The sequence below is a fragment of the Corvus kubaryi genome, unplaced genomic scaffold, assembly GCF_017639235.1.
Source record: "Corvus kubaryi isolate FWS band 111438036 unplaced genomic scaffold, C.kubaryi_AGA036_p1.0 37383, whole genome shotgun sequence".
NCBI lineage: Eukaryota > Metazoa > Chordata > Aves > Passeriformes > Corvidae > Corvus > Corvus kubaryi.
In genome coordinates, this window is record NW_024581125.1 from 24,537 (window position 1) to 46,077 (window position 21,541).

At 56.9% G+C, this 21,541-nt stretch overlaps 2 protein-coding genes and 12 non-coding genes across 15 annotated transcripts; 10 read left to right on the plus strand and 4 right to left on the minus strand.

Moving 5' to 3' along the window:
• Window positions 1-223: 223 nt before the first annotated feature.
• Window positions 224-295, plus strand: TRNAA-UGC. The gene has a single exon. It is a non-coding gene; the product is annotated as a tRNA-Ala (tRNA).
• A 607-nt stretch (window positions 296-902) lies between these two features.
• TRNAT-AGU lies at window positions 903-976 on the plus strand. Its single transcript has one exon. It is a non-coding gene; the product is annotated as a tRNA-Thr (tRNA).
• Window positions 977-1,588: 612 nt separating this feature from the next.
• TRNAS-GCU lies at window positions 1,589-1,670 on the plus strand. The gene has a single exon. It is a non-coding gene; the product is annotated as a tRNA-Ser (tRNA).
• Window positions 1,671-5,723: 4,053 nt separating this feature from the next.
• Window positions 5,724-7,203, plus strand: LOC121667978 (beta-keratin-related protein-like). Its single transcript, XM_042035238.1, has 2 exons — window positions 5,724-5,828; window positions 6,469-7,203. The coding sequence occupies exon 2, from the start codon at window positions 6,489-6,491 to the stop codon at window positions 6,774-6,776; it is 288 nt and encodes a 95-aa protein (XP_041891172.1). The 5' UTR covers window positions 5,724-5,828; window positions 6,469-6,488; the 3' UTR covers window positions 6,777-7,203.
• Window positions 7,204-11,026: 3,823 nt separating this feature from the next.
• On the plus strand, window positions 11,027-11,098 carry TRNAA-UGC. The gene has a single exon. It is a non-coding gene; the product is annotated as a tRNA-Ala (tRNA).
• Window positions 11,099-11,539: 441 nt separating this feature from the next.
• TRNAA-CGC lies at window positions 11,540-11,611 on the plus strand. Its single transcript has one exon. It is a non-coding gene; the product is annotated as a tRNA-Ala (tRNA).
• A 292-nt stretch (window positions 11,612-11,903) lies between these two features.
• On the minus strand, window positions 11,904-11,975 carry TRNAP-AGG. The gene has a single exon. It is a non-coding gene; the product is annotated as a tRNA-Pro (tRNA).
• A 125-nt stretch (window positions 11,976-12,100) lies between these two features.
• TRNAS-CGA lies at window positions 12,101-12,182 on the plus strand. Its single transcript has one exon. It is a non-coding gene; the product is annotated as a tRNA-Ser (tRNA).
• A 591-nt stretch (window positions 12,183-12,773) lies between these two features.
• TRNAA-UGC lies at window positions 12,774-12,845 on the minus strand. Its single transcript has one exon. It is a non-coding gene; the product is annotated as a tRNA-Ala (tRNA).
• Window positions 12,846-13,642: 797 nt separating this feature from the next.
• On the plus strand, window positions 13,643-13,714 carry TRNAP-AGG. Its single transcript has one exon. It is a non-coding gene; the product is annotated as a tRNA-Pro (tRNA).
• Window positions 13,715-14,004: 290 nt separating this feature from the next.
• On the minus strand, window positions 14,005-14,076 carry TRNAA-UGC. The gene has a single exon. It is a non-coding gene; the product is annotated as a tRNA-Ala (tRNA).
• Window positions 14,077-14,430: 354 nt separating this feature from the next.
• On the minus strand, window positions 14,431-14,502 carry TRNAP-AGG. Its single transcript has one exon. It is a non-coding gene; the product is annotated as a tRNA-Pro (tRNA).
• Window positions 14,503-14,627: 125 nt separating this feature from the next.
• TRNAS-CGA lies at window positions 14,628-14,709 on the plus strand. The gene has a single exon. It is a non-coding gene; the product is annotated as a tRNA-Ser (tRNA).
• A 311-nt stretch (window positions 14,710-15,020) lies between these two features.
• On the plus strand, window positions 15,021-20,876 carry FTCD (formimidoyltransferase cyclodeaminase). Of its 2 annotated transcripts, XM_042035236.1 has the most exons (14): window positions 15,021-15,194; window positions 15,952-16,135; window positions 16,476-16,604; window positions 16,714-16,802; window positions 17,020-17,199; window positions 17,288-17,425; window positions 17,702-17,833; window positions 18,488-18,549; window positions 19,225-19,354; window positions 19,465-19,626; window positions 20,009-20,052; window positions 20,134-20,272; window positions 20,461-20,556; window positions 20,729-20,876. In XM_042035236.1, the coding sequence occupies exons 1-14, from the start codon at window positions 15,141-15,143 to the stop codon at window positions 20,813-20,815; spliced, it is 1,626 nt and encodes a 541-aa protein (XP_041891170.1). In that variant the 5' UTR covers window positions 15,021-15,140; the 3' UTR covers window positions 20,816-20,876. The 2 variants fall into 2 exon arrangements, with proteins under 2 accessions (XP_041891170.1, XP_041891171.1); XM_042035237.1 differs by lacking the exon at window positions 15,952-16,135 and having other exon boundaries at window positions 15,137-15,194.
• Window positions 20,877-21,541: the final 665 nt, after the last annotated feature.

Genomic DNA, 21,541 nt, shown 5'->3' on the forward strand with positions numbered 1-21,541 from the left:
GCTCGGCCCCTGACGCGGCCTCTGCGCCCAGAAAATCACGTCCCTGCTCTGCCCCACAGTTATTCCCCCTGTTCCAACCCCCTCGCCAGCCCAGTGACACCTGAGGGACCCCCAGCGCCTGCAAAGACCTGAACCCCCTTCCCCGGCTTGGGCGCCAGGGGAAGGCAGCAGAGACAGGCACTTCCTCGGAGTGAGGAGAACGCCAGGGCAGAGGCTGTGTCAGGGGGATGTAGCTCAGCGGGAGAGCGCTTGCTTTGCATGCAAGAGGCCCTGGGATCAACCCCCAGCATCTCCATATCCTTTTGCCTCTCCAAGACCCCTCCCTGATGGATGCGGGGCCGCCAGAGACACCCAGATCCCTCCAAAAAATCCCTGGGCTGCCTGAGGCTGCATCTGACCTGGGATTGCCTCCTGGCACCTCAAGGCAGGCAGTGAGGAAATGCCCGCAGAGATTTCCCTCCCTGCCCACGTGCTGCACGCTGTGGTGGCACCCAGTGTCCCTTCCCCCCGGGGCTCACAGTGTCTCTTGTGGTGACCATTGTCTTTGGGTGACCATTGGTGCTGGTGGGAAGTAGCCAGAGAGGGAGATGAGACTGAGGCTGTCACCTCAGGACACTGTAGGGTGGCAGCTGGCACAGCTCTGCCAGGGCAAGGGGAGGGGGCAGCATGTCCCTGTAGGGCCTGGGGACCCCCAAACCCAGCTGGTGTTGCTTGCAGGATGTGTTGGGCTCCCTGTGCCAGGGGCTCGAGTCAGCACTGGCACTGGTTCCCCAGCAGCAAGAAGAGATGGGCTTTGGAGCTGGGGAACCCCAAACCTGAGGCAGCAGTGTGGGACATGGGGGGAGAGTGGTGGGCAGAGGGTCAGGTGTTTTCAGGAGCACTCAGTGCCAGCAGGGCCAGTGGGTGCCATGGCTCAGCTGGTCAAAGCGCCTGTCTAGTAAACAGGAGATCCTGGGTTCGACTCCCAGTGGTGCCTCAGCCTGGGGGGCTATTTTTCCTCCCTGCCCCAAGTTGGGGGCACTGCTGGGGGTCTTTGTCCTGCTCTGAGCACTGTCAGTCCCCAGTGCTCTGACCCCGGCGACTCTACTCTGGGGCTGAAATGTTTCCTTTTGCTTCTCCCTTCACTCCTCACAGTGGAGAGATGGCCCAAACTGTTCCCAGAAACCAGAGAATTTGGGAAATACCAGATACATTAGATGCTGTCTGGACCCCCACCACCTTCCTTCCCTATTGCTTTGCACAACTGGTGCCAAATCATGTAGGAAAACCCTCTGGACACAGGTTGGGTGTGGGTGAGTAATGGAGATGCCTGGTGCATGCATTTTCATGGCAACAATAAATGCCACATTGCCCTTTGCCGCCCCATGAACACAGAAGGGAACAGGGAGAGAGGCAAATGAGTCACAAATGCTTGCTTGTCTCCCTGCCCTGCTGTGACAGGGGCTGCCAGGGCTCTGCCTGCCCAGCCTTGCTCACCAAAGGATACCCTGAAGAACCAGCTCCAGTTTTGCTATCTGTGAGAAAAAAAAAAAAATCAAAAAAAAATCTGCTAAAAAAAATTCTGCTAAAAAAGGGGGCTGCCACAGGGGACGAGGTGGCCGAGTGGTTAAGGCGATGGACTGCTAATCCATTGTGCTCTGCACGCGTGGGTTCGAATCCCACCCTCGTCGGGTCCCCAGGGACCCCTCTCCCAAAGTAAATCTTTTGGCGCAGCCTGCCCAGTATCCTCCTGCTCTCTGTGTTTTGCTCTGCTGTGTCAAACACACATCGCATCTGCCTCTGGACTGCTGCTCCCACGGGATGAACCTGCTCCTGGTGGCTCAGGGACTGGTGTGGCCCTTCTGTGCAATGCCCCACGGGAGCAGGGTGCTGTCACCGTCCCCTTCCCTGTCCCCCAAGCTCACCTGCCAGCCTCTCTCCTGCCATCCCATTGCCTCTTCTCCAGAAGCACTGAACTGTAGGCAAGAAGGTCAGCATTGGGCATCCCTGGGCATCCCCAGAAATGCCAATGGGAGCCAAAAAGCTGTCCTGGACATCTCTGCCGTGTCCCAGAGGTGCTTGTTCTGAGGATGGCAGAGCTGCTGTGCAATGGCAGCTCCCTCCCTCCCTCCTGTGCCTGCAGGAGGGCTCACAGTGGAGATTCCTGGAGATAGGAGAGCGTGACCTATGGCAAGATGAAGAGGAAAGATGTGAAAATGCCTCTGAAATCTCAGTGGTCTTGCAGAGAGGGAAGCCTTGCATTTGGCAGTGCTTCCAGGCACCTGGGGAAAGGCATAGTGCCAGCCTTGCCAGTGCCTTCCCTTCTCCCCTCTACTCCTCTCCACTAATGAGGATGTGGCCAAGCAATGCCACAGCTTCAAGGCAAGGTGAGGATGCTCAGGCTTGGCTGCCCACACCTTTTTGACCTTCCCTGTGGCTACATTTCCTTCCCATGCCTTGGGGAGATGTCCCTGGGGACCAGTGAGGAGCTGCTTCCCTCCATCAGCTTCTCCCGAGCCAGAAACCATGATCAGGCTGTGGGGAAACACTGGCCCCATCCCATTCCACTGCCATGAGATCCTGTGGTGCTGGGCCAGATCTGCCACCCCAGATAAGGGAGATGTCCCTGCCTGGACAGCCAGGCACCCTGCAAGGGATGTGTGGGAGATTTCCTGGGAAAAATGCGTGGCTTTAGGCCCAGCCCTGGAGAGAGATCAACCTGCAGCTGGAGATGGTGAAATGGGCCAGGGTGGTAGGTTCAGGGGTGTGGCAGTGCATGGTAGGGGGATTGCTGTCATGGGATGGGACCTGGGACTTGCAGGGCACAGGCAGCCAGGAGAGGAGCCCCACGGATTCCCTCGGGACACCATTCAACCCTGCCCTGGCACTCACATGTCCCTGTCCTGGTGAGCAGTGACGAGTCCTCCTGAAGGGAATGTGCCAGCATCGCTGGTCCTGTGGGGCATCAGCCCACCCAGGGACGCAGCAATTACAAGGATCCCATGGCACTGTGGAACTGGATCATCTGCAGCCCCAGGACAGCGCCTAGCAGCTGGAGCCTGGCTCTCCACAGTGGCACCGGCTGGGCTCCACTCCCTGGGCTGGGCTGCACACGGTGGCCCTGGAGCACCCTGAGTCTGCCCCAACAAGGACACAGGCAGCCAGGATGCTCCGTGCCTGGGTCTGGCTGCATCAGGATTCTGCCTCCTGGCACTGGGGTGTCCCACTCATCCATCAGCCATCTGGGAGTGGTCCCTGACTGTCCTGCTGCCAGGAGGCAAGCCCTGGGTGAGTGCCCTGCATGCAGACTTTCCTTGGAGATAGGATGCTGTAGGTCTGTTGCTGCTCCAAGATATGCCCTTGCCTTTGGCTTTCAGGAGAAATTTTAGGACAGGGACAAGCTCCTGCCTTCCAGCCAGTCCAGACACATCCAGCCCTTGGATTGTTGGAAATCAAAATGCAAAGTGGGGAAATTGGAGTTGCAAAGTGCTGCTGGGGCTGGTGATAGGAAGGGAGACACATGGGTTATTGATCCTGGGCCATGTTTTTGTGTCCTTACCTGCAGGAAGAGGCAGGGCTGAAGTGGCCACACATCCTGGATCCGTGCAGAAGTTAAGAAAGTGGGACCGACATGTTTGGTTTGGTGAAATTTTCTCAGGTTTGAGGTTCCTCCAGAAAAAGTTACATCTCAAGCAGAAAGTGCTCATTCCCTGAAATGAATAGGGATTGGAAAATTCAGTCTTTGTTTATCTCCCGAATTTCTGCCCTTTCCCCTTTGGTTTTCCTTTTTAAAAATTCATTCATTACACAAACCTGATTATTTTAATATCCTGACGTGCCTTTTGTTTCCCCTGCTGTCTTTTCCAGGAAAAGGACTTGTTTCAGTCCACAGATCTGCTCACATTCCCCCCCTGAGTGCCCCATTGCGTTTATCCCAAGCATCAATGCATCCATGGATGTTATTCTGGGACATGATGGTCCAATGTGAGCAGAACCTCAAGTACTTTAACTGGATTTCAAAACTGAAACACACAGTGAGGCTGCAGTTCAGAAGATCCCACCCTGTGCCTGAAAGCCTGGAAGGGAGTCACCCAAGAGACTCCCTGAGATCATGGGAGTGCACAGAGAAACAAAAAAACCCACAAAAAAGCCCCAAACAAACAAACCCCAAACTACCCCCACCAACAACAAACAGAGAGATGGAAACTGATTAGTGAATGGAAAGAAAACCTGGCTGGTAGAAGAAGGGTTTAATTCTCAGGCTGTGGGTCCAAGGTGCACTTGTGGCATCAATTTATTATTCAAGAGTGGTGCAAAAAGCAGCACTTAGTAAAGCTTAAACTAAAACCTCATCTTTTCCTGCTCTCCAAGTCATCATTTAGGGGATTATGAATGATGAACCCACAGCCTCCTGCCTTACTCCAGAAGCTGCCAGGCTGCTTCTCCCTGAAGCCTGTGTCCTCTGCTGCACCTTAGAAAACCTGATTTCCTTTTCCCCCTTCCCGAATGATGTTAAAAAATAGCTGGGTTTTACCCCAGAACCCTGGAAAAGCTTTTATGCCCTGACAGGCAGGGCAGGGAGGAGTCACTAGGGACCATTCAGTGTGATCCACTGTGGCCAAGTCATCCCAAGAACTCAAATGACCCCCCAAAACCCCACAGGCACGTCTTTAACAGGACACTGGCAGCCCCATACACGCATAGTATTGTGTGTCCCGGTACTGCCAGGGTTTATTCCAGGGCAGGAGATATATGTGCCGTCAGCTGGGCTCTGCTGGGGTGAAATGAAAAGCCTTTTTCAAACTTTCCTTGCCCCTAGAGCTCATGATGGCTCATCATGGTGCTGCTTGGCTCCACATCAGCAACCCCCTCTCCCCACTGTGTGGGTGATTCACGTTTAAGTGCAGGTTGGGATGTTTGGGATGTTTAGTAGCTAACAGGCTTCCAGCAGAGCAATCCGGTGTCACACCGCAGCCTGTAATTACTGTAATTAACCCTGTCTTGACGATGTCACTCCATCACGAGGAAAGACACCTGTGACCTTCTGGCTCACTGCTACTACCCTATCCAAAGAGCGGGATGGAAGGGTTTTGGAAATCAGCTCCATTCAGAAAATCAGCCACTTTAGATGTGTGTCACCTGTGGGGGTGGACTTCAGAGCCCATGATCACTTTGCTTTTAAAATCTGAAGTGCCTTCCAAGCAGGACTCATATTCCAGGTGTGAGGAATAACAACAAAAAAAAAAAAAAAAAAAAAAAAGAAAAGGAAAATCCTCTAAGTGCATCCAAACCCATAACAAATTGCTCATGCTGGGCTAGGTCTGGTCCCTGTGTCCACATCGCTCATAGCCAGCACCCTCACCCCTGCAGCCCCTCAGCTTTCCTGCCACCCATGAGACTCCTGGCACCAGATTTAACTACAAATGGATGTTCCTTACATTCAGTTTACATCCCTGGTCTCACCTCAGGTGCACCAGGGAGCTGAATTGGTTGTACTGAGAGGAAGGTGGGGATGTGTCTGCCCTAAATTTTGCTGAAACACTCTCCTGCCTGGTGGCATAAAGACCTAAAATGTCCCTTGGCCTTAGGAAGGAAGGTAATTAATGCCTGTAGCCCGAATCATTTCAATCTTACTCAGTATTACATGGAAACAAAACATGAGAGATGAAAGAGGGAACTGTTTAATCAGTCGGGGGAGCTTTCCAGGAGAAAACTGCTGGTTGTTGGGGAGTTTCAGGCGGAAGGCACGCACCCGCTCCCCCAGGGGGCTGGGCCACCCTATAAAACTGTAGGGACAGTGCCTGGCCCCACGACCTGCTCCAGCTGCCACTGCTGCCACCTCCAACTGGGTAAGTTGAGACAGACTCCATCCCCTTCCCCACGCCTCCCTCCTCCCTTCCAGCCACAGAGGACATTGGGGAAGGGTGTACCTCTGTCCTAATACGAGGAGTGCAAGGGGTTCCAGGATGCAGGGCTTACAGGGTCTGCAATCACATAAACAGTTGCATTCTTCATGATTTTCCTTGCTGAAGGAGAAAAACCAATTAGAACAGGACGTGCCTGGGTTGCATGGATTGATGTACCTCTGTTTATGGAAGGGCATCAGAGGTCCCTTATATATTGGGATGGGATGGCTCAGCTCATGTTGTGCTGATTTAAGTGGGTTTTGCTTCAACCACATGCATCTTGTGAGCACCTTGCTTGCCAAAGGCTTCCCGTCAGCCCGGAGCAGGAGTGGGTCTGCTTTCTGCTCCCAGCACCTGGTGCCTCCAGCTTTCCCAGACCAACCTGCAGCTGAAACAAATTCCCCTCACTCTCCCGAGTGGTTTATGGGGCGAGGAAGGGGGGAAACCTTCCTTTGCTGTTCCTAAACCATCCATCCCTCTAGCTCGCTCTCCCATGCTTCTTATTATGGGAGGTGCTGCGTGAGGGCTCAGCAGGGACAGACAGACCTCTGCCTTGCCTTTACATCCCGACTCTGGCTTTCAGGTGCACATCCTCGCCGAGCCATGTCCTGCTACGACCTGTGCCTGCCCTCCTCCTGCGGTCCCCGGCCCCTGGCCACCAGCTGCAACCAGCCCTGCTTCCGCCGCTGCAGGGACTCCACCACCTTCATCCAGCCACCCACGGTCGTGGTCACGCTGCCCGGGCCCATCCTCAGCTCCTTCCCGCAGAACACCACGGTGGGCTCCACAGCGTCGGCGGCAGTCGGGAGCTACCTGCGCTGCTGCGGCATCCCCGTGGGCTCCCGGGGGCTGGGCAAGGCGGGACTGCTGTGCTTGGGCACTGGGCTGTAGGGTGTCCCTGGCCAGGGCTCTTCCTCCTGCCTGTGCCAGTGGTGTGGTCGGGAAGGACAAGCGAAGCACAGGACCAAGACTGGGGAAGAGGACTAAGGAGATGCCCCTGGGTTTCCCAGCAGTTCCCCCAGGAGGACAGGAGCCATGTGAGCTCGTCACTCCAGACCGTGCCTCTGTACACCTTTCTCTCACTAACTCTTCATATTTCCATGTTCTACATGGCATTTGCTGCTGGCTGGGCAATAAATGCTTCTAGCAGGCTGTAGATGGCAGATAATAGTAACGGGGTGGTGGGGCGAGGGGACACCTTGTAGGGACCAGCTTGTCCCAAAGTGGGGTTTATCCATTTCTTTATTGAGCGCTGGAAACGCACTTGTACTCTCAACTGGTTCACTCTCCTTCTCATTAAAGACTTGCTACATCATAACCTGAGTCTTCTGGTGTTCCTTGTTCATGAATCTGGAGGGGTGACCTCCTCTGGAGGCACTTTGTTGCTGCTGGGGAAGTCTGGTTTTTGTATGACATGGGGGTTTCTGCTGCCCAGCTCTTCCCTGTGCTGACAGGAGTGTGTGGTTTGCTGGGGCCAGCCCGAAGGCAACTTTCTCATCCTGGAAACCTCTCCTGCTGCCCCACAGCAAGCACCTGCTCAGGGAGGAATTCCTGCTGGAGCAGACTTTATTGCTTGTTCCCTCAAGGAGCTGGGAACACGAAGGTTTGACATTCCAAAATGGCATTTACCCTGCATTTTGCAGCGATTTTTGGAGGGGGGTTGAGCTAAGGAGGGTGGACGCAGAGTCAGGGAAGAAAGAAGTGGGATTCTTGGGAGATGGGGTCCTTTGGATGGGCATCCTATGCCTAGCTCACCCAGTGTTTAACGGGTGACAGTGAAGAGCAAAAAAGAAGAGCCAGTAATTGTTTTATGGATAGGGGACACAGGAGTCTCTGGAAGATGTCACTAATTGAGTAAAGCCTCTTTTTAAGATGCCATGGATCATCAGGCAGAACCTTTTCAGCTGATGGAAGGAGGAATAGGAGTATTTGCATAAAGCTTGTGAGTGTTTATAATGAGGGATTATGCAGAGCTTGAAAGCCTATTGGTCATCAAAAGTCTTTGACCAAGCTCAACTGGTTTTATTGCCCAGGAGACCTTTGTAGAGGTGCTCCTAATTTGGAGAAAATTTACATGGCAATTGCTCAGCAGCCAGTGCACCAGAAGAAGGGAGGTGTCCTTCTTCCAAGGACTGCTCAGAATTTTTATCCCAGCTCTGGAAACTGTCTGCAGAGATAGGATGCAAAATTTTGAATAAAAAATGACAAAAAACTTTGGAATTCCAGCAAAATTTTTGTTGGGAAGCTGTAGGTCTCTGGGCCTTGTGCAGCTGCCTTCCTCAAGCCTGTTCCACAGAACAGTCCACGAGGGAGCAGGTGGAAAGAATAATGACATTTTTTTGTAGCTTTGCACTGAATGACTCCACTGGTGAGGTTATACAGATTTTAATCTGTTTTTTTTCTGAAAGTCCAGTGTCTCTGAAAATCTACACAGGTTCTTGATTTGGCTTGAAAATTGTGATGCCTTAGTGCAGTCAGTCAGGGAAATGAGGACCTTGGTGCCTTTCAGGGCTCCCTGTCCTGAGGGACTGGGGACTCTGTCTCCCATAGGAGCCTTGACTCCAGCTGGGAGCCATGCCTCCTTGGCTCCCAGCTCAAGAGCAGTCCTGAATTCACATTTCGCCCACAAGCCAGCCCTTGCCCTGGGCAGGACCCCCCAGACCTGCTGATCAGGCCCTAAATACAGGTTTCTGTAGAGGCAGCACAGCCAAAGTCTCCAGTGAGAAACAGGGAGCTACATAACAAGACTGGGATGAAAAAAAAAAAAAAAGCTCAGCAGGTGGAAGCACATGGAGGGAAATAGCTGGGTCCTGGGATTTGGTCCCAGTATTGCCTACTTACAGCTTTCAAAAGCAGCAGCAGCATTTCTGAGAAGAGCCTGGTGTATAGCCCTGATGCCACCCTCTGGCCATGCCTGTTGAGGTTCATGTCTCCTGCCCGCCTCCCATCTTCCCTCAGCTGCTTCATGACCTTGGAGGAAAACTTCTCCCTGTGGTCACTCAGTATCCTCAGGCTCCTGAAGGACGGGTACCTTCCCACCCTGGGGATAGATGACGTGGGAAGGAGAGGGGAAGTCATGGTTCGAGGAGAAACAAGCACAGAGAGCTGTGATGGAAAAGGGGAGATTGCTGTGAACAGCAAGTGGGACCATTTGGAATGGAGACTTTGTCTGGGGAGGGTTAGGTTTGATTAGGAAAATGTTCTTCCCCCAGAGGGTGGTCAGGCACTGAACAGGCTCCCCAGGGAATGGGCACAGCCCCGAGGCTGCCAGAGCTCCAGAAGTGTTTGGATAACGCTCTCAGGCACAGGGTGGGATTAGTGGGGTGTCCTGTGCAGAGCCAGGACTTGGACTTTGATGATCCTTACAGGTCCCTTCCAATTCAGGATATTCTATGATTCTATGGAAGCCTCAGGCAGCATGGTGCTGGTGATAGGGAGGGAAGGATTGGTGGGTCAACAGAGCACATCACTCTTCAGCTTTTCTGCACATCCAGGTGAGAAGACAAAAATTGTGGTGTGTCACAGCAGTGGGAGAGGATGAAGAGACAGATCCACCACCTGTGACTTTACTGGGTTGCAAAAGGTGTATCCCAGACTAGCACTGGGGCACTGGGCTGAGGGCAATGCTGGGAGGGTGAGCTGCATCAATCAGGCAGCATCCCTCATCCTCCTCCCTGGGACAAGGACTGCTGGCCAGAGCACTTTGGGACACACCTGGAGCCACCAGGTGAGAGACAGAGCCCCTGGAGCTGGGAGCCTGCAAGCAAGGCAGGCAGAGAGATGGGACTTGTGCAGCCAGTCCCTGGATGTGTTCAAGGCCAGGATGGATGGAGCTTGCAGCAGCCTTCCAGATTGAGGAAGGGGAGAGAAAGTGGTTGCATGGCCAGGACAAGAGGGAGGAGAGGACACCACTGAGGATATCCCACCCCAGCCACTCATGGATCGAGCACAGGGCAGGGGCTCAGGGTGCCCCCCCTGCCACGCTTGGGGAGCCAGACAGGCATTGGCTCTGCCAAGGGCTCCGGTTCTTCCCCAGGGCTGGAGATCCCATAAACCAGGAAAATAACAGGCTGCCCACATGTGTGAGTCACGGGGGAAGAAGCAGGCAAATCAAAAGGCACTGGCAAGCCAGTCTGGCCCTCCTGGTGCTCCCTGTGGGAATGGGGCTCACAAGAGTTGCATCCCGCAGCCCTGTTGGCTCCACCACCACTGTGTCACCCTGAGCCCACATCATCATCAGACATCGCTCCTGGCTGTCCTACACCCTCCTCTGCTCCAAGCTTTTGCTGCGGAGGGCAGCCCTGAGGGAGAGACTGGGATGAGCGCAATGAAAGCGGAGCCCAGATACCAACGGTTTGCAGGATTCTGGGTGGGAATCTGAGTTTTAAACACAATAATTGTTTGATTAAACATTTCAGGGCTGTTAATTCACAGAGAGAGGTGTCTGCACACTTCCCAAAGAGGAGAAGGGTGATGTGGTTACTGCTGTGTGGGGTAGCTGCTGTCAGCGCTGCATACATGGGGTTGAAGGAGCTGCATATCTGTGGGGGGTTATGAGACCTGGAAATCATGGGGTGCAGTGTTTCCCTTGCCTGCTCCCCTCCACTCCTCTGTGATATGAAGGACTGTGGCTGCACCATCCTCCCAGTTCCCCTCAGTCAGCTCAGGGGGTTTGGATGGAGGGAATCTCTGCTCTGGTACAGCCATGTGTTACAATTAGCATTAGAGGCTGGCTGCTGTCTCCAAATCACCTCTTTGCACTGTTGTCCCTGTGTGAAGGGGGGTCCCCACCAGCTGGGGCTCCTGCAGCAGATCATCTTGCCACCCCAGCACAGCTACAGGCAGCCCCACTCTGAGGACCTGTGTCCTGAAAAATTCCTCATGTCCTGCCCTGGAGCTGTGCCCTCATGGCACCCATAGGAGCCCCAGCACCAGCACCCTGCTGACCCTCATGGGAGCTGGGAAAAAAGAATTTGCTGGTAACCCAGCACTCACAGTTCCTGTCCCTTATCTCAAAGCCACACTGGGATCTATGGGGCTGTAACATGGATTGGAACAGGGCCGTTCCCACATCCTGGCTTGGCAAATTCCTGCAGGCAGGATGGAGCCTCAAGGGGCGGCTGCCAAGTGCCACTGGAGCAGGGGATGTAGCTCAGCGGAAGAGCGCTTGCTTTGCATGCAAGAGGCCCTGGGATCAACCCCCAGCATCTCCATGTGTTTTTTTGCTTCCCCAGGCCCCTCCCTGATGGATGCAGGGCTGCCAGAGTCCCCTCAAAAGGCCCTGGGGTTTCCTCCAGATTGTTGGTGTAGGGATAGATGTCTCACTTTTGGGTGTGGGAGATCCTGAGTTCAACTCCTGGATAAACCCGCCTTTGGATACAACCCCTCCTTTTTGGGGGCAAATCCTCCTTTGGGTAAAGCCCCGGCTTTGGAGACAACCCTTTTGGGACAGCTCCTCCTTTGGGGACTGCACCCCTGCTGTTCTCTGCAGACCAAGTGCGGGACAATCAGCCCTTGCATCCCCCAGCTCCTTGCAAACAGCATCCTGTGGGGTGGCCGTAGTGCCTCTAATTCAGCTAACATTATTTCTGGCAAATAAAGACGACCCCTGCAGTGCCAAGAGGCTGTGCCCTCCCGAAATTTCCTCATCGGCAGGGGATGTAGCTCAGTGGGAGAGCGCTTGCTTCGCATGTAAGAGGCCCTGGGTTCAATCCCCAGCATCTCCAGTAATTTTGTGATTTTTCCCCACTTCCTCCACGAGGCGGCGATGATAAACTCCTTTTACATCAGGCCTTCCCAAAAGGAGATTCCCTGCACCATGGCTGTGCCGCCCACACGCGGCCGCGATGGCAGCACGGACCCCACACTGCTGTCCCCCACTGCCCCGATAGCCCCTTCCCCACCCAGGAGGGGACCAATCCCGACCATGGCTGGGCCATGTCGGCCACCCGTGCCCTCTGCACAAGGCAGCGTCGCCCCACGCGTGCCCGGAATCCAGAGACGAGTGCCCAAAAAGAAGGGCTCGTCCGGGATTTGAACCCGGGACCTCTCGCACCCTAAGCGAGAATCATACCCCTAGACCAACGAGCCGGGGTGCACATATCGTCCCGCACCCCCCCTCTGTCCCGGGACATCCCAGACACTTTCCCGCTTCCCGGGAAAACGCGGCGCGGCCCGGCCCGGGGCACGGCTGCCCCCCCACCGTGGGACTCAGGGCTGTGATGGCCGAGGGGTGAAGGCGTTGGACTCGAAATTCAATAGGGGTTCCCTGCGCAGGTTCGAATCCTGCTCACAGCGATGGGTTTTACCCAACGCCCGGATACACACGCTGGGGGTGCCGGGGTGTCCTGCCTGCGGGTCCCGGGAGGAGCTGATATGGAAAGGTCATTGGCAGCCAGGGAAACGTCGCTTCTCCCTCGGGAGCACCTCAATGCCCCAGGCAGGGACTGTGATGCCCCCGGGGGATTCTCCAGGTTTTGCAGACCTGGAAGAGGTGAGGAAAAAGATACTGAGGGCAGTGGCGTGGGGACGTGGAACCGTTTCCCGGCTTGCTGAGTGGATTCCCTCTCATCACCCTGTCCCACATCCCTGGGGGAGCAGTGCACCCCAGGCTCATTGGTCCAGCTCTCAGAAGAGGTTTTGGGCACCACCAACCCTCCTTCCCACTTGCTCCTCCCAGCACCCATGTTCACCCCTGGAGGCACCCCGAGACCCGCGGCGAAGGAAAACAAAGTGCTCCAGTGCTCTGCAGCCTCCAGGCAGGGGAGGGAAAGAGCTCTGGGCATTTTTACACAGGCTTGAGGTGCCAGGATACAGCACCAGGCCTTTCCTGGGGAGCCCTGGCAGCCTCGCAACCAGCAGAGAGGGGTCCGGGGAGACAAAAGGACGTGGAGATGCTGGGGGTTGATCCCAGGGCCTCTTGCATGCAAAGCAAGCGCTCTCCCGCTGAGCTATATCCCCTGTGCAGGGAAGGGACCCTGGGATGCCCGTGCTGGGGTGGATATTCCTTGGTTCGGGGTCCCTTCCCGGACTCACCATCTTGAGCTGCTCCTGTGTCCCTGTGCCGTGATTAAATTGCTTTAAGGATCCAGACGTCAGAGACTTTGCCAGGGGAAACCTGCGGTCGAGCCAGTGAGGAAACCACGTGGCGACTGGATGGGAGCGGAGTGTGCAAGGAGCCATGTGGGGTCCTCGTTGGATCCCTGGAGCCGCCCACTGAGGCATGCGGGGCTCTGTGAGCCCTGCACACTCTGAGAGCAGGGAGGTGCCTCTTGCTGTGGCCGCGAGGTGCCAGATCCAGCATGTCCCACTTCCAGCGCCTCTTTCCTCCACAAAAAGCCCCTCGGCGGCCTTTGCAGCAGGTGGAATGGCCGGTGCTTTTTCTGCCGCCTTTCGGTGTGGGGCATCCCGCGAAGCCGATCTCCTGCGGGACCGCCTGTGAGCTGTGTTTGTCCTCGGTGGGAGCGAATGGCCGTGTCTGCGTGTCAGGGGCTGTCGGTGCCCTTTGGTGTCGGTGCGCATGGGATGTGGGCGGGAGAGAGGGGAGCGCAGCGATCAGCGTGGGAAGTGTGAGTGGGTGCGGTGTGTGCGGTGTGGAAGGGCTGTAAAGCGTTGTGTGGGTGCGTGTGTGCGCGGTGTCCCTGCGCAGGCAGGGCCCGTGTGGCAGCGTGTGCCTGGAGCGCCGTTTTGCTGGGGAGCGCGGAAGTGTCCGGGGTGTCCCGGGCCAGAGGGGGGGTGCAGGGCAAGTTGTGCACCCCGGCTCGTTGGTCTAGGGGTATGATTCTCGCTTAGGGTGCGAGAGGTCCCGGGTTCAACTCCCGGACGAGCCCTTGTTTTTGGGCACCCAGAGCCCTCCTGCCCCCCGGCTGGTCCTCCCAGCACAGGTGGTCACCCCAAGAGACACCGTGGGGGAAGGGACACTGGGTGCCACCACAGCGTGCAGCACGTGGGCAGGGAGGGAAATCTCTGCGGGCATTTCCTCACTGCCTGCCTTGGGATGCCAGGAGGCAATCCCAGGTCAGATGCAGCCACAGGCAGCCCAGGGATTTTTTGGAGGGATCTGGGTGTCTCTGGCGGCCCCGCATCCATCAGGGAGGGGTCTTGGAGAGGCAAAAGGATATGGAGATGCTGGGGGTTGATCCCAGGGCCTCTTGCATGCAAAGCAAGCGCTCTCCCGCTGAGCTACATCCCCCTGACACAGCCTCTGCCCTGGCGTTCTCCTCACTCCGAGGAAGTGCCTGTCTCTGCTGCCTTCCCCTGGCGCCCAAGCCGGGGAAGGGGGTTCAGGTCTTTGCAGGCGCTGGGGGTCCCTCAGGTGTCACTGGGCTGGCGAGGGGGTTGGAACAGGGGGAATAACTGTGGGGCAGAGCAGGGACGTGATTTTCTGGGCGCAGAGGCCGCGTCAGGGGCCGAGCGTAGCTGTGCCATGGCTGTGTGGGCCGGCTGCTCTGCAGGCCGGGGCGGAGGCGGGGAGTGGGAATGTGCGGCCATGTTTGCAGTGTGCTGAGGTGTGCCGCGGTCAGCAGCGGCGAGTGCCCAAAAAGAAGGGCTCGTCCGGGAGTTGAACCCGGGACCTCTCGCACCCTAAGCGAGAATCATACCCCTAGACCAACGAGCCGGGGTGCACGTACTGTCCCGCACCCCCCCTCTGTCCCGGGACATCCCGGACACTTTCCCGCTTCCCGGGAAAACGCGGCGCGGCCCGGCCCGGGGCACGGCTGCCCCCCCACCGTGGGACTCAGGGCTGTGATGGCCGAGGGGTGAAGGCGTTGGACTCGAAGTCCAATAGGGGTTCCCTGCGCAGGTTCGAATCCTGCTCACAGCGATGGGTTTTACCCCGTATCCAAGGTGGAGCTGGCTGGAGCTCCTATAAGGAGCTCTTCCCCCACTACAACTGCACTGATTGCAGTGACTTGGCTGTCCCATGTGATAACCACAGCATCTTGCTGATTGCAGCAGCTTTTTTTCCTTCATCCATTAATTGGTGCAGGTGAGTGCTGCCATCTGGCCCCACAGAGCCCTTGTGCCCAGAGCTGCTCCAAGCACAGCAGGGCCAGTATCATGGTGTTTATCCAAGCCCATTTCTGTCCCCTGGCCACAGATCGATTCAGTTAATGAGAAACTCCAGCTTGGGAAAGAGGCAACGGGTCGGCTTCTGAGAGGCTTTTGTTCCACAGTGGGACAGGAAAGGGCAGGAAACCCCAGGGTGTGAAGAACCGAGCCAGGGGCTGCGGGGTGCAAGCAGACCCTGGGACCATGGCCAAGCTGGTGGAATGCGTCCCCAACTTCTCAGAGGGGAATAACAAAGAGGTGAGGGAATACATGGAAGGGCTGAGGGGTGGGTGACATGGGGGTGCTGACAGCCAGGTTTCCCCCTCCAGGGCGGTACTCACTGCCAGACTGCTGTGCCTCCTTTGCAGTGCTGTGCACCTTTCACTACCTGGCTAGTGCCAAAAATGCCTAAAGGTAGCCTCGGCTCCCTTTTGGCACCTCGGTGAGAAGTGAGGGCTCAGACCTCCCTCCACCGCTGCCTGCAGGTTGTTGTAGCACCAGATCTGGGTTTGGTCTGGGATACCCCTGCAGAGAAATATTGCTTGCAGTTGTTGTGCTAAAAGACTCTGTCCAGGTTAATGGAGTCTGTCCTGGGCATCAGCCTTCAACTGAACTTTGGCTCTGCCAGCAGCAGGAGAGTTTAGTGAACTCAGCATGGCTGTCAAAACACAGCCTCCCCCTGGGCAGAGGCTTTGCAGAGCCAAATGTGTTGGGAAGCTGGCAGGGGGATGTATCCTCAGGAACAGCAATTTGTGGTGGTGCTCTGTGGCATGCAGCAGCAGACAGGTGTCTCTCCCCCACCATGGCAAGTCTGGGGAGGCAGGGGTGCCCCAAACCCCCTGGCTGGGAAGGGGATGCTCCATGCCGGGCTGCACCCCTACTGATCACGTGGTCATCCTCAACCCCATCACCAACTGGAAGGGGGAGAGCTGAGATGTCCCCTCTCTTGAAAAGCCATGGCTGTTGTGAGGTTCCAGCCATCTCAGTCCCCTTGCTGCCATCTGCTGTCTGGCAGGTGATCGATGCGGTGGCACAGGCCATCTCCCAGACGCCGGGATGTGTGCTGCTGGACGTGGATGCCGGCGCCTCCACCAACCGCACTGTCTACACCTTTGTGGGGTCCCCTGAGGCTGTGGTGGAAGGGGCACTGAGCGCGGCCCGCGTGGCTGGACAGCTCATTGACATGAGCCGACACTCGGGTGAGCTTGGGGGAGGCCCAGGAGCTGGGCTGGCACAGAGCATCCCAGCTGCTGGGACCAAGCACGGCACTGGACACAGGGACTATGGTCACAGCCCCAGGCCTGACAGAGTTTAAGAAGTGTTTGCAATGCTCTCAGGCACATGGTAGGATTGTTGGGGCTGTCCTGTGCAGGGCCAGGGGTTGGAGTCATGATCCTGGGGGTCCCTTCAAACTTGGGTTATTCTGTGATTTCCTTACAGCAATGGTGTCCAGTCTGTAAGTGTGTGGGAAAGGATTGTTCTCCCTCTTTGTCTGCTTGTTCTTCCCATCTCCCATTCCTATATCTGTCCCACCACCAGGTGAGCACCCTCGGATGGGGGCCCTGGACGTCTGCCCCTTTGTGCCAGTGAGGAACGTCAGCATGGAGGAGTGTGTCACCTGCGCTCAAATCTTCGGGCAGCGCTTGGCAGCAGAGCTGGGGGTGCCTGGTGAGTGGGAGGAACCTCTCCGCATTCCATCCCACCCTTCATGATTCCAACTGTTGGAGAAAGTGCCAGCCCCTGCCTGGTGGTGTTCACCCCTGGCTGTGTCTTGCAGTTTACCTGTACGGAGCGGCGGCACGGGACGAGAGCAGGAAAGCCCTGCCCTCCATCCGTGCTGGGGAGTACGAGGCGCTCCCCGAGAAGGTGAGCCTGGCGGTGGCACAGGCTGGGCAGACCTGACCTGTACTTCTCTGGCTTCAGGGAGTGTGCTGAGGGCTGGCACAGTCCCTCTGCACCACGAGGAGCTGGTGACACAGGTGGTCGTGGCAGATTCCGGCAGGGGAGGGAGATGCCCTCCTTGGGAGGGTGGCTTCTGCTGCTGGATGATGCCAGCCCACACGATCTCCTCCCTCCTCCCCAGCTTGCAAAACCAGAATGGGCTCCTGATTTTGGACCCCCAACCTTTGTCCCCCGGTGGGGGGCCACAGTGACGGGCGCCCGGACCTTCCTCATCGCGTACAACATCAACCTGCTGTGCACCAAGGAGCTGGCTCACCACATCGCCCTCAACATCCGTGAGCAGGGCCGCGGCCCCGACCAGGTACCCCAGGAGCACGGGCACGCCAGGAGCACGCCTGCCTGTCCCCACACCTCCTGGACTGTGCCCTGAATGTGGCAGTTGTTGGCAGCCTGGGCGCTTGAAGAAGGTACAGGGCATCGGCTGGTATTTGGAGGAGGAGAACATGGCCCAGGTTTCAACAAACCTGCTGGACTTTGAGACCACGCCGCTCCACGCCGTCTATGAGGAGATCTGCCGAGATGCACAGGTGGGTGGTCTGGGGTGCTTGTTCCAAAGGGGGCTTCCCAGAGGATGTCTCCCACCAAGTTTTCTTCCCCAGGTCAGGCTCTGCTTTCTCATGCTTAGCTCAGCCAAAGTGCTGAATGGCACAAAATCCCCAAAAGCTCAGCAACTTGCTGCGAGTCCCCAGCTCCTCTGTTGAAAGCTTTTCCGTGAGCTTCCCATGTCCTGGGAAGGGATGAGGACTGCCAGCCTGGGGTAGTAGTGCCAGCAGGGCTCTGGGAATAATCACATTTCTTCACAGGAATTGAATCTCCCTGTTGTGGGGTCTCAGCTGGTGGGGCTCATTCCCAAGAAGGCCATGCTGGACGCAGCTGAGTTTTACATCAAGAAGGAAAAACTCTTTATCCTGGAGGAGGAACAAAAGATCAGGCTGGTAATGTGGCTCCTTCTGGTACCAGCACAAGGGTAGGATCATGAGAGAGACACATCCACTCCGCACCAGCCTCCCAAAGTGACACAGAGCAGAGATTTGGGACTGCTCAGGCCCCAGGCGTGACACTTGTCTCCAGGGTGGATTTTGTGGGGGGACAGCAAGTAGGACAAGTTGCTTTATTGTGCTGAGGATGCTGAGATGCACAGGGAGCAGGGACCACAGCCCATGAGGATTGAGTGTGGGCAGCAGCTGCCTGTCTTGCCTGCATGAAGGCCAGGAGGGGAAGGAGGTGTCCCCAGAGCTCAAGGACAGTGTGTGGCATTATGGGAGGCTGTCCCAGGATGGGGAGTAAGCTGGAAATGAAGAGACAGGCTCTGCTGTTCCACTGCAGGAGGGAGGGACTTTTCCAGCCTGTGGGGAACGTGCTAGATAAGAGCAAGCTAATGATTTATCAGTACAGTTCCCAGTCATTCGTAGGTGACCGCACACCGCCCCCGAGTCTGGGATGGGCTGGGATGGTGGTGCCAGCTGTCCTCTCCCTGGGTGGTGGCCCAGTCCCAGTGTTGACTCACCCATGGTTAATGAGCAGTGGGGAATGAGGATGCAGCAGGACTTACCGTGACAGGGCTGACGCAGTGGTGCTGCTCCTTGCAGGTGGTCAATCGGCTGGGCCTGGACTCCCTGTCTCCGTTTCACCCCCGGGACCGCATCATCGAGTAGGGACCCACATCCTACTTCTTGTCATGGTGCCCATCCCTGCCTGGATAGGGGGATCCTGCTGCCTGCATCCTGCACTCAGCTTGTTTTGGGAGCAGTGGCTGCTCCCAGCTCCTCTTCACAGTCTGGGAACACGTCTGCTGGGTGTTGTGCAGGAGCAGGGTGGTCCCTGCTCCCAAATGCTGATGGTTGTGAATGTGGAGTGAGGGAACTCCAGGTCACTTAAGCAGGCAGTGGGAGCAGGTTTTGTGGCCAGATTTGAATGTTAAATTCCTTACCCTATCCCCATGCAAAATTTCACTGCCTCTGGCTCACATGCTGCATCACCTGGTGTGAAACATGAGTCTGTGGGGGGAAAGGAAGGGAAATCCACCCATGAGGTGAAGTCCTTGTCACCCCTCCTGGGACATGGCTGCAGGGGCGTTTCTGTCCCAGCAAATGCCGTTTGCATCAGCCCAACCTGCCTAATGCAGAGCAATCTCCACACCACCTGTGTTCCCCAGCTGTACCCATGGGGTTCCCAGTCCTTACCCTGATCCTCAGGCTGTGTTTTTTTTGGTTAGTCCCCTACTCATTCACAGGGTCGATGCTGGAGAGGGCAGTGCTGGGTGAGAAGGGTCTGGGTGGTGGTGGTGTCCCTGCACCTGGGGAGCTCTACACCATCTGTGCTGCAGGTACCTGGTGGAAGCAGGGGAGGTGGATGGGGGGCTGGTGGCCAAGCCACTGGGTGCCTTCGTGCGAGCAGTCGGAGCGAGGTCGGCAGCGCCGGGAGGAGGCTCCGTGTCTGCAGCTGCAGGAGCCCTGGTATGCGCCCCACACAGAGACGGAGGCCTGGGGGTCCCGGGTGTGCCAAGGGGAGCTGGCATGCCGGTAGCAGTGGGCACTGTGTCCTACTGGAGGATTTACCCTGGCAGGGAGCAGCACTGGGCAGCATGGTGGGGCTGATGAGCTACGGGAAGCGGCAGTTTGAGGACCTGGACCCCATCATGAGGAAGCTGATCCCCCCTTTCCACCAGGCCATGGAGGAGCTGGTGGCAATGGTGGATGCCGACTCCCGCGCCTTCAGTAGCTACATGGTGAGGTCCCACCAGAGGCATCCTGCAGGGAAACAGGAGGGCTTTCCAGCTGGGAGGAGAGCTGGGATCACTGCACTCTGGATTCCTTAGGAGCAGGGCTCTGACCTTAGAATTATAGAATCATTAAGATTGGAAAAGACCTCTGAGATTATCAAGTCCAACCTTCTATTGAGTGCATCCATGCCCACTAAACCGTATGGCAAAGTGCCACATCTGCTTGCTTTTTGAACACTTCCAGGGATGCTAAAGCCAGGGCCAGAGGAAAGGACATTGTCATATAAGGGAGGTCTGCAAGAGCATGGGAGCTATGGAGTCTGCCCCGACCCCCGATGCAAGGCACGGTCTGGGTGATGGCAGCAAACCTGCTTTTCTTTGCCTGCAGGAAGCCATGAAGCTGCCCAGGAACACCCCTGAAGAGCGGGAGAGGTGAGCTGGGCTGGGGGGGGACCGGCTCAGTGTGGGGGCACAGCCCCCCAGCACTCAGCCCAGGGCTGTCCCCCCTCCCAGGCGCACGGCTGCCATGCAGCAGGGGCTGAAAACGGCCGTGGGGGTGCCCTACGGCCTGGCAGAGAAGGTGAGCGGGCTGTGGCCTGCTCTGAAGGAGCTGGCACGACACTGCAACCTGGCCTGCAAATCTGATATCCAGGTACGGCCCCAGCTCTGGAAGGTGTTCTCTCATGTCCTGACCTCCAGGATGCATTTCTCTGGAAAGCACTGTGTGCTGCTGGGTGGTAGAGGGTGGGAGTCCTGCAACGTAAGGGTCTGACCTGCATCAGCGCTGTGGGGTGGAGCTGGTTCACCAGGGGAGCTTCTCGCAAGCCCGACTTTTCCCAGGTGGGAGCCAAAATGCTGGAAGCGGCTGTGTTCGGAGCTTACTTCAATGTCATGATCAACCTCAAGGACATCACGGACGAGAAGTTCAAGCTTGTGGTGAGCGGGGCTGCGCGGGCGCCCCCTGGCGGGGCGGCTGAGGTGGGACGGAGATGGCGGCGAGGCCCCGGGACCCGCCGTGCCCCTTGCCGGGGCGGGACGCTGGGCTGCACGGTGGGGGTGGCTCTTCTGTCCTGTCGAGTGGCAAATGACACGTCTTGTCCCCACACAGATGTCACAGAAGGTCTCCGGGCTGCTGGAAGAGGCGAAGCAAGGCTCGGCGGTCGTGCTGGCACTGCTGGACAAGCGGGTGGCCTGAGAAGGGCTCGGGAGTGCTCTGGGGGTGCTGCAGTGGCAAATAAAGCTGGGAAATACTCTTGTCCCTGCCTGTTGGCTCTGTTGGTGTCTGCCTCTAGAGAGCTGCTCTGCTCAGGCACATCCAGCATCATATCCCCTGGCCTTTCCCTGGGCAAGGGGGATTTTTGCTGTCTGGGGCTTCATCCTCCCATCCCTGGGGCAGAAGTAGACGACTGGGTTGACAGGATCCCTGTGGCACTGCCTGCAAGGAGATCCTTGTGCATGGGCACCTGCTGACCCTGCACAGTCCTGTGTCCAGAAAACTCCATGAAACACCCTCCTGCCCTAGATCTGGGGCAAGAACTGGCACAGTCCCTTTCTGCCAGGCGTCTTTCAGGCTGTGTGTGACAATTCCAGCCTGTTGCATTGCCTGGGAAGGGAGCACTGCCAAACATGAGGCACTATCGGGGTGTTAGCAGGGAGATGGGGTGGATTGGGATGGGATGGGGTGGATTGGGATGGGATGGGGTGGGATGGGAGAAACCCTGCACCCTCCTCAGAGATCCTCCGAGAGGAAAACCTGAAAATCAAGGCATCCAGCCCCGCCTCCTGTCCCTGTTGACGGGGTGTGACAGCAGACACCGTGTCCTCCACCCGCACACGGCGGCAGCACCCTGAGCAGTGTCTGGCCCCTGCACCCCGCTGTCCTACAGCCCCCCCCCCGGTCTGCGGGAAGGTCACCCCTGTT

What these genes read in the sequence shown, in the direction of transcription:
- LOC121667978 (XM_042035238.1), top strand. Translation starts at nt 6,489, where the DNA reads ATGTCCTGCTACGACCTGTGCCTGCCCTCCTCCTGCGGTCCCCGGCCC.
- FTCD (XM_042035236.1), top strand. Translation starts at nt 15,141, where the DNA reads ATGGCCAAGCTGGTGGAATGCGTCCCCAACTTCTCAGAGGGGAATAAC. An exon ending in AGATCTGCCGAGATGCACAG is followed by an intron (nt 17,426 to 17,701) that starts GTGGGTGGTCTG and finishes ATTTCTTCACAG; the next exon opens with GAATTGAATCTCCCTGTTGT. An exon ending in AGGAACAAAAGATCAGGCTG is followed by an intron (nt 17,834 to 18,487) that starts GTAATGTGGCTC and finishes TGCTCCTTGCAG; the next exon opens with GTGGTCAATCGGCTGGGCCT.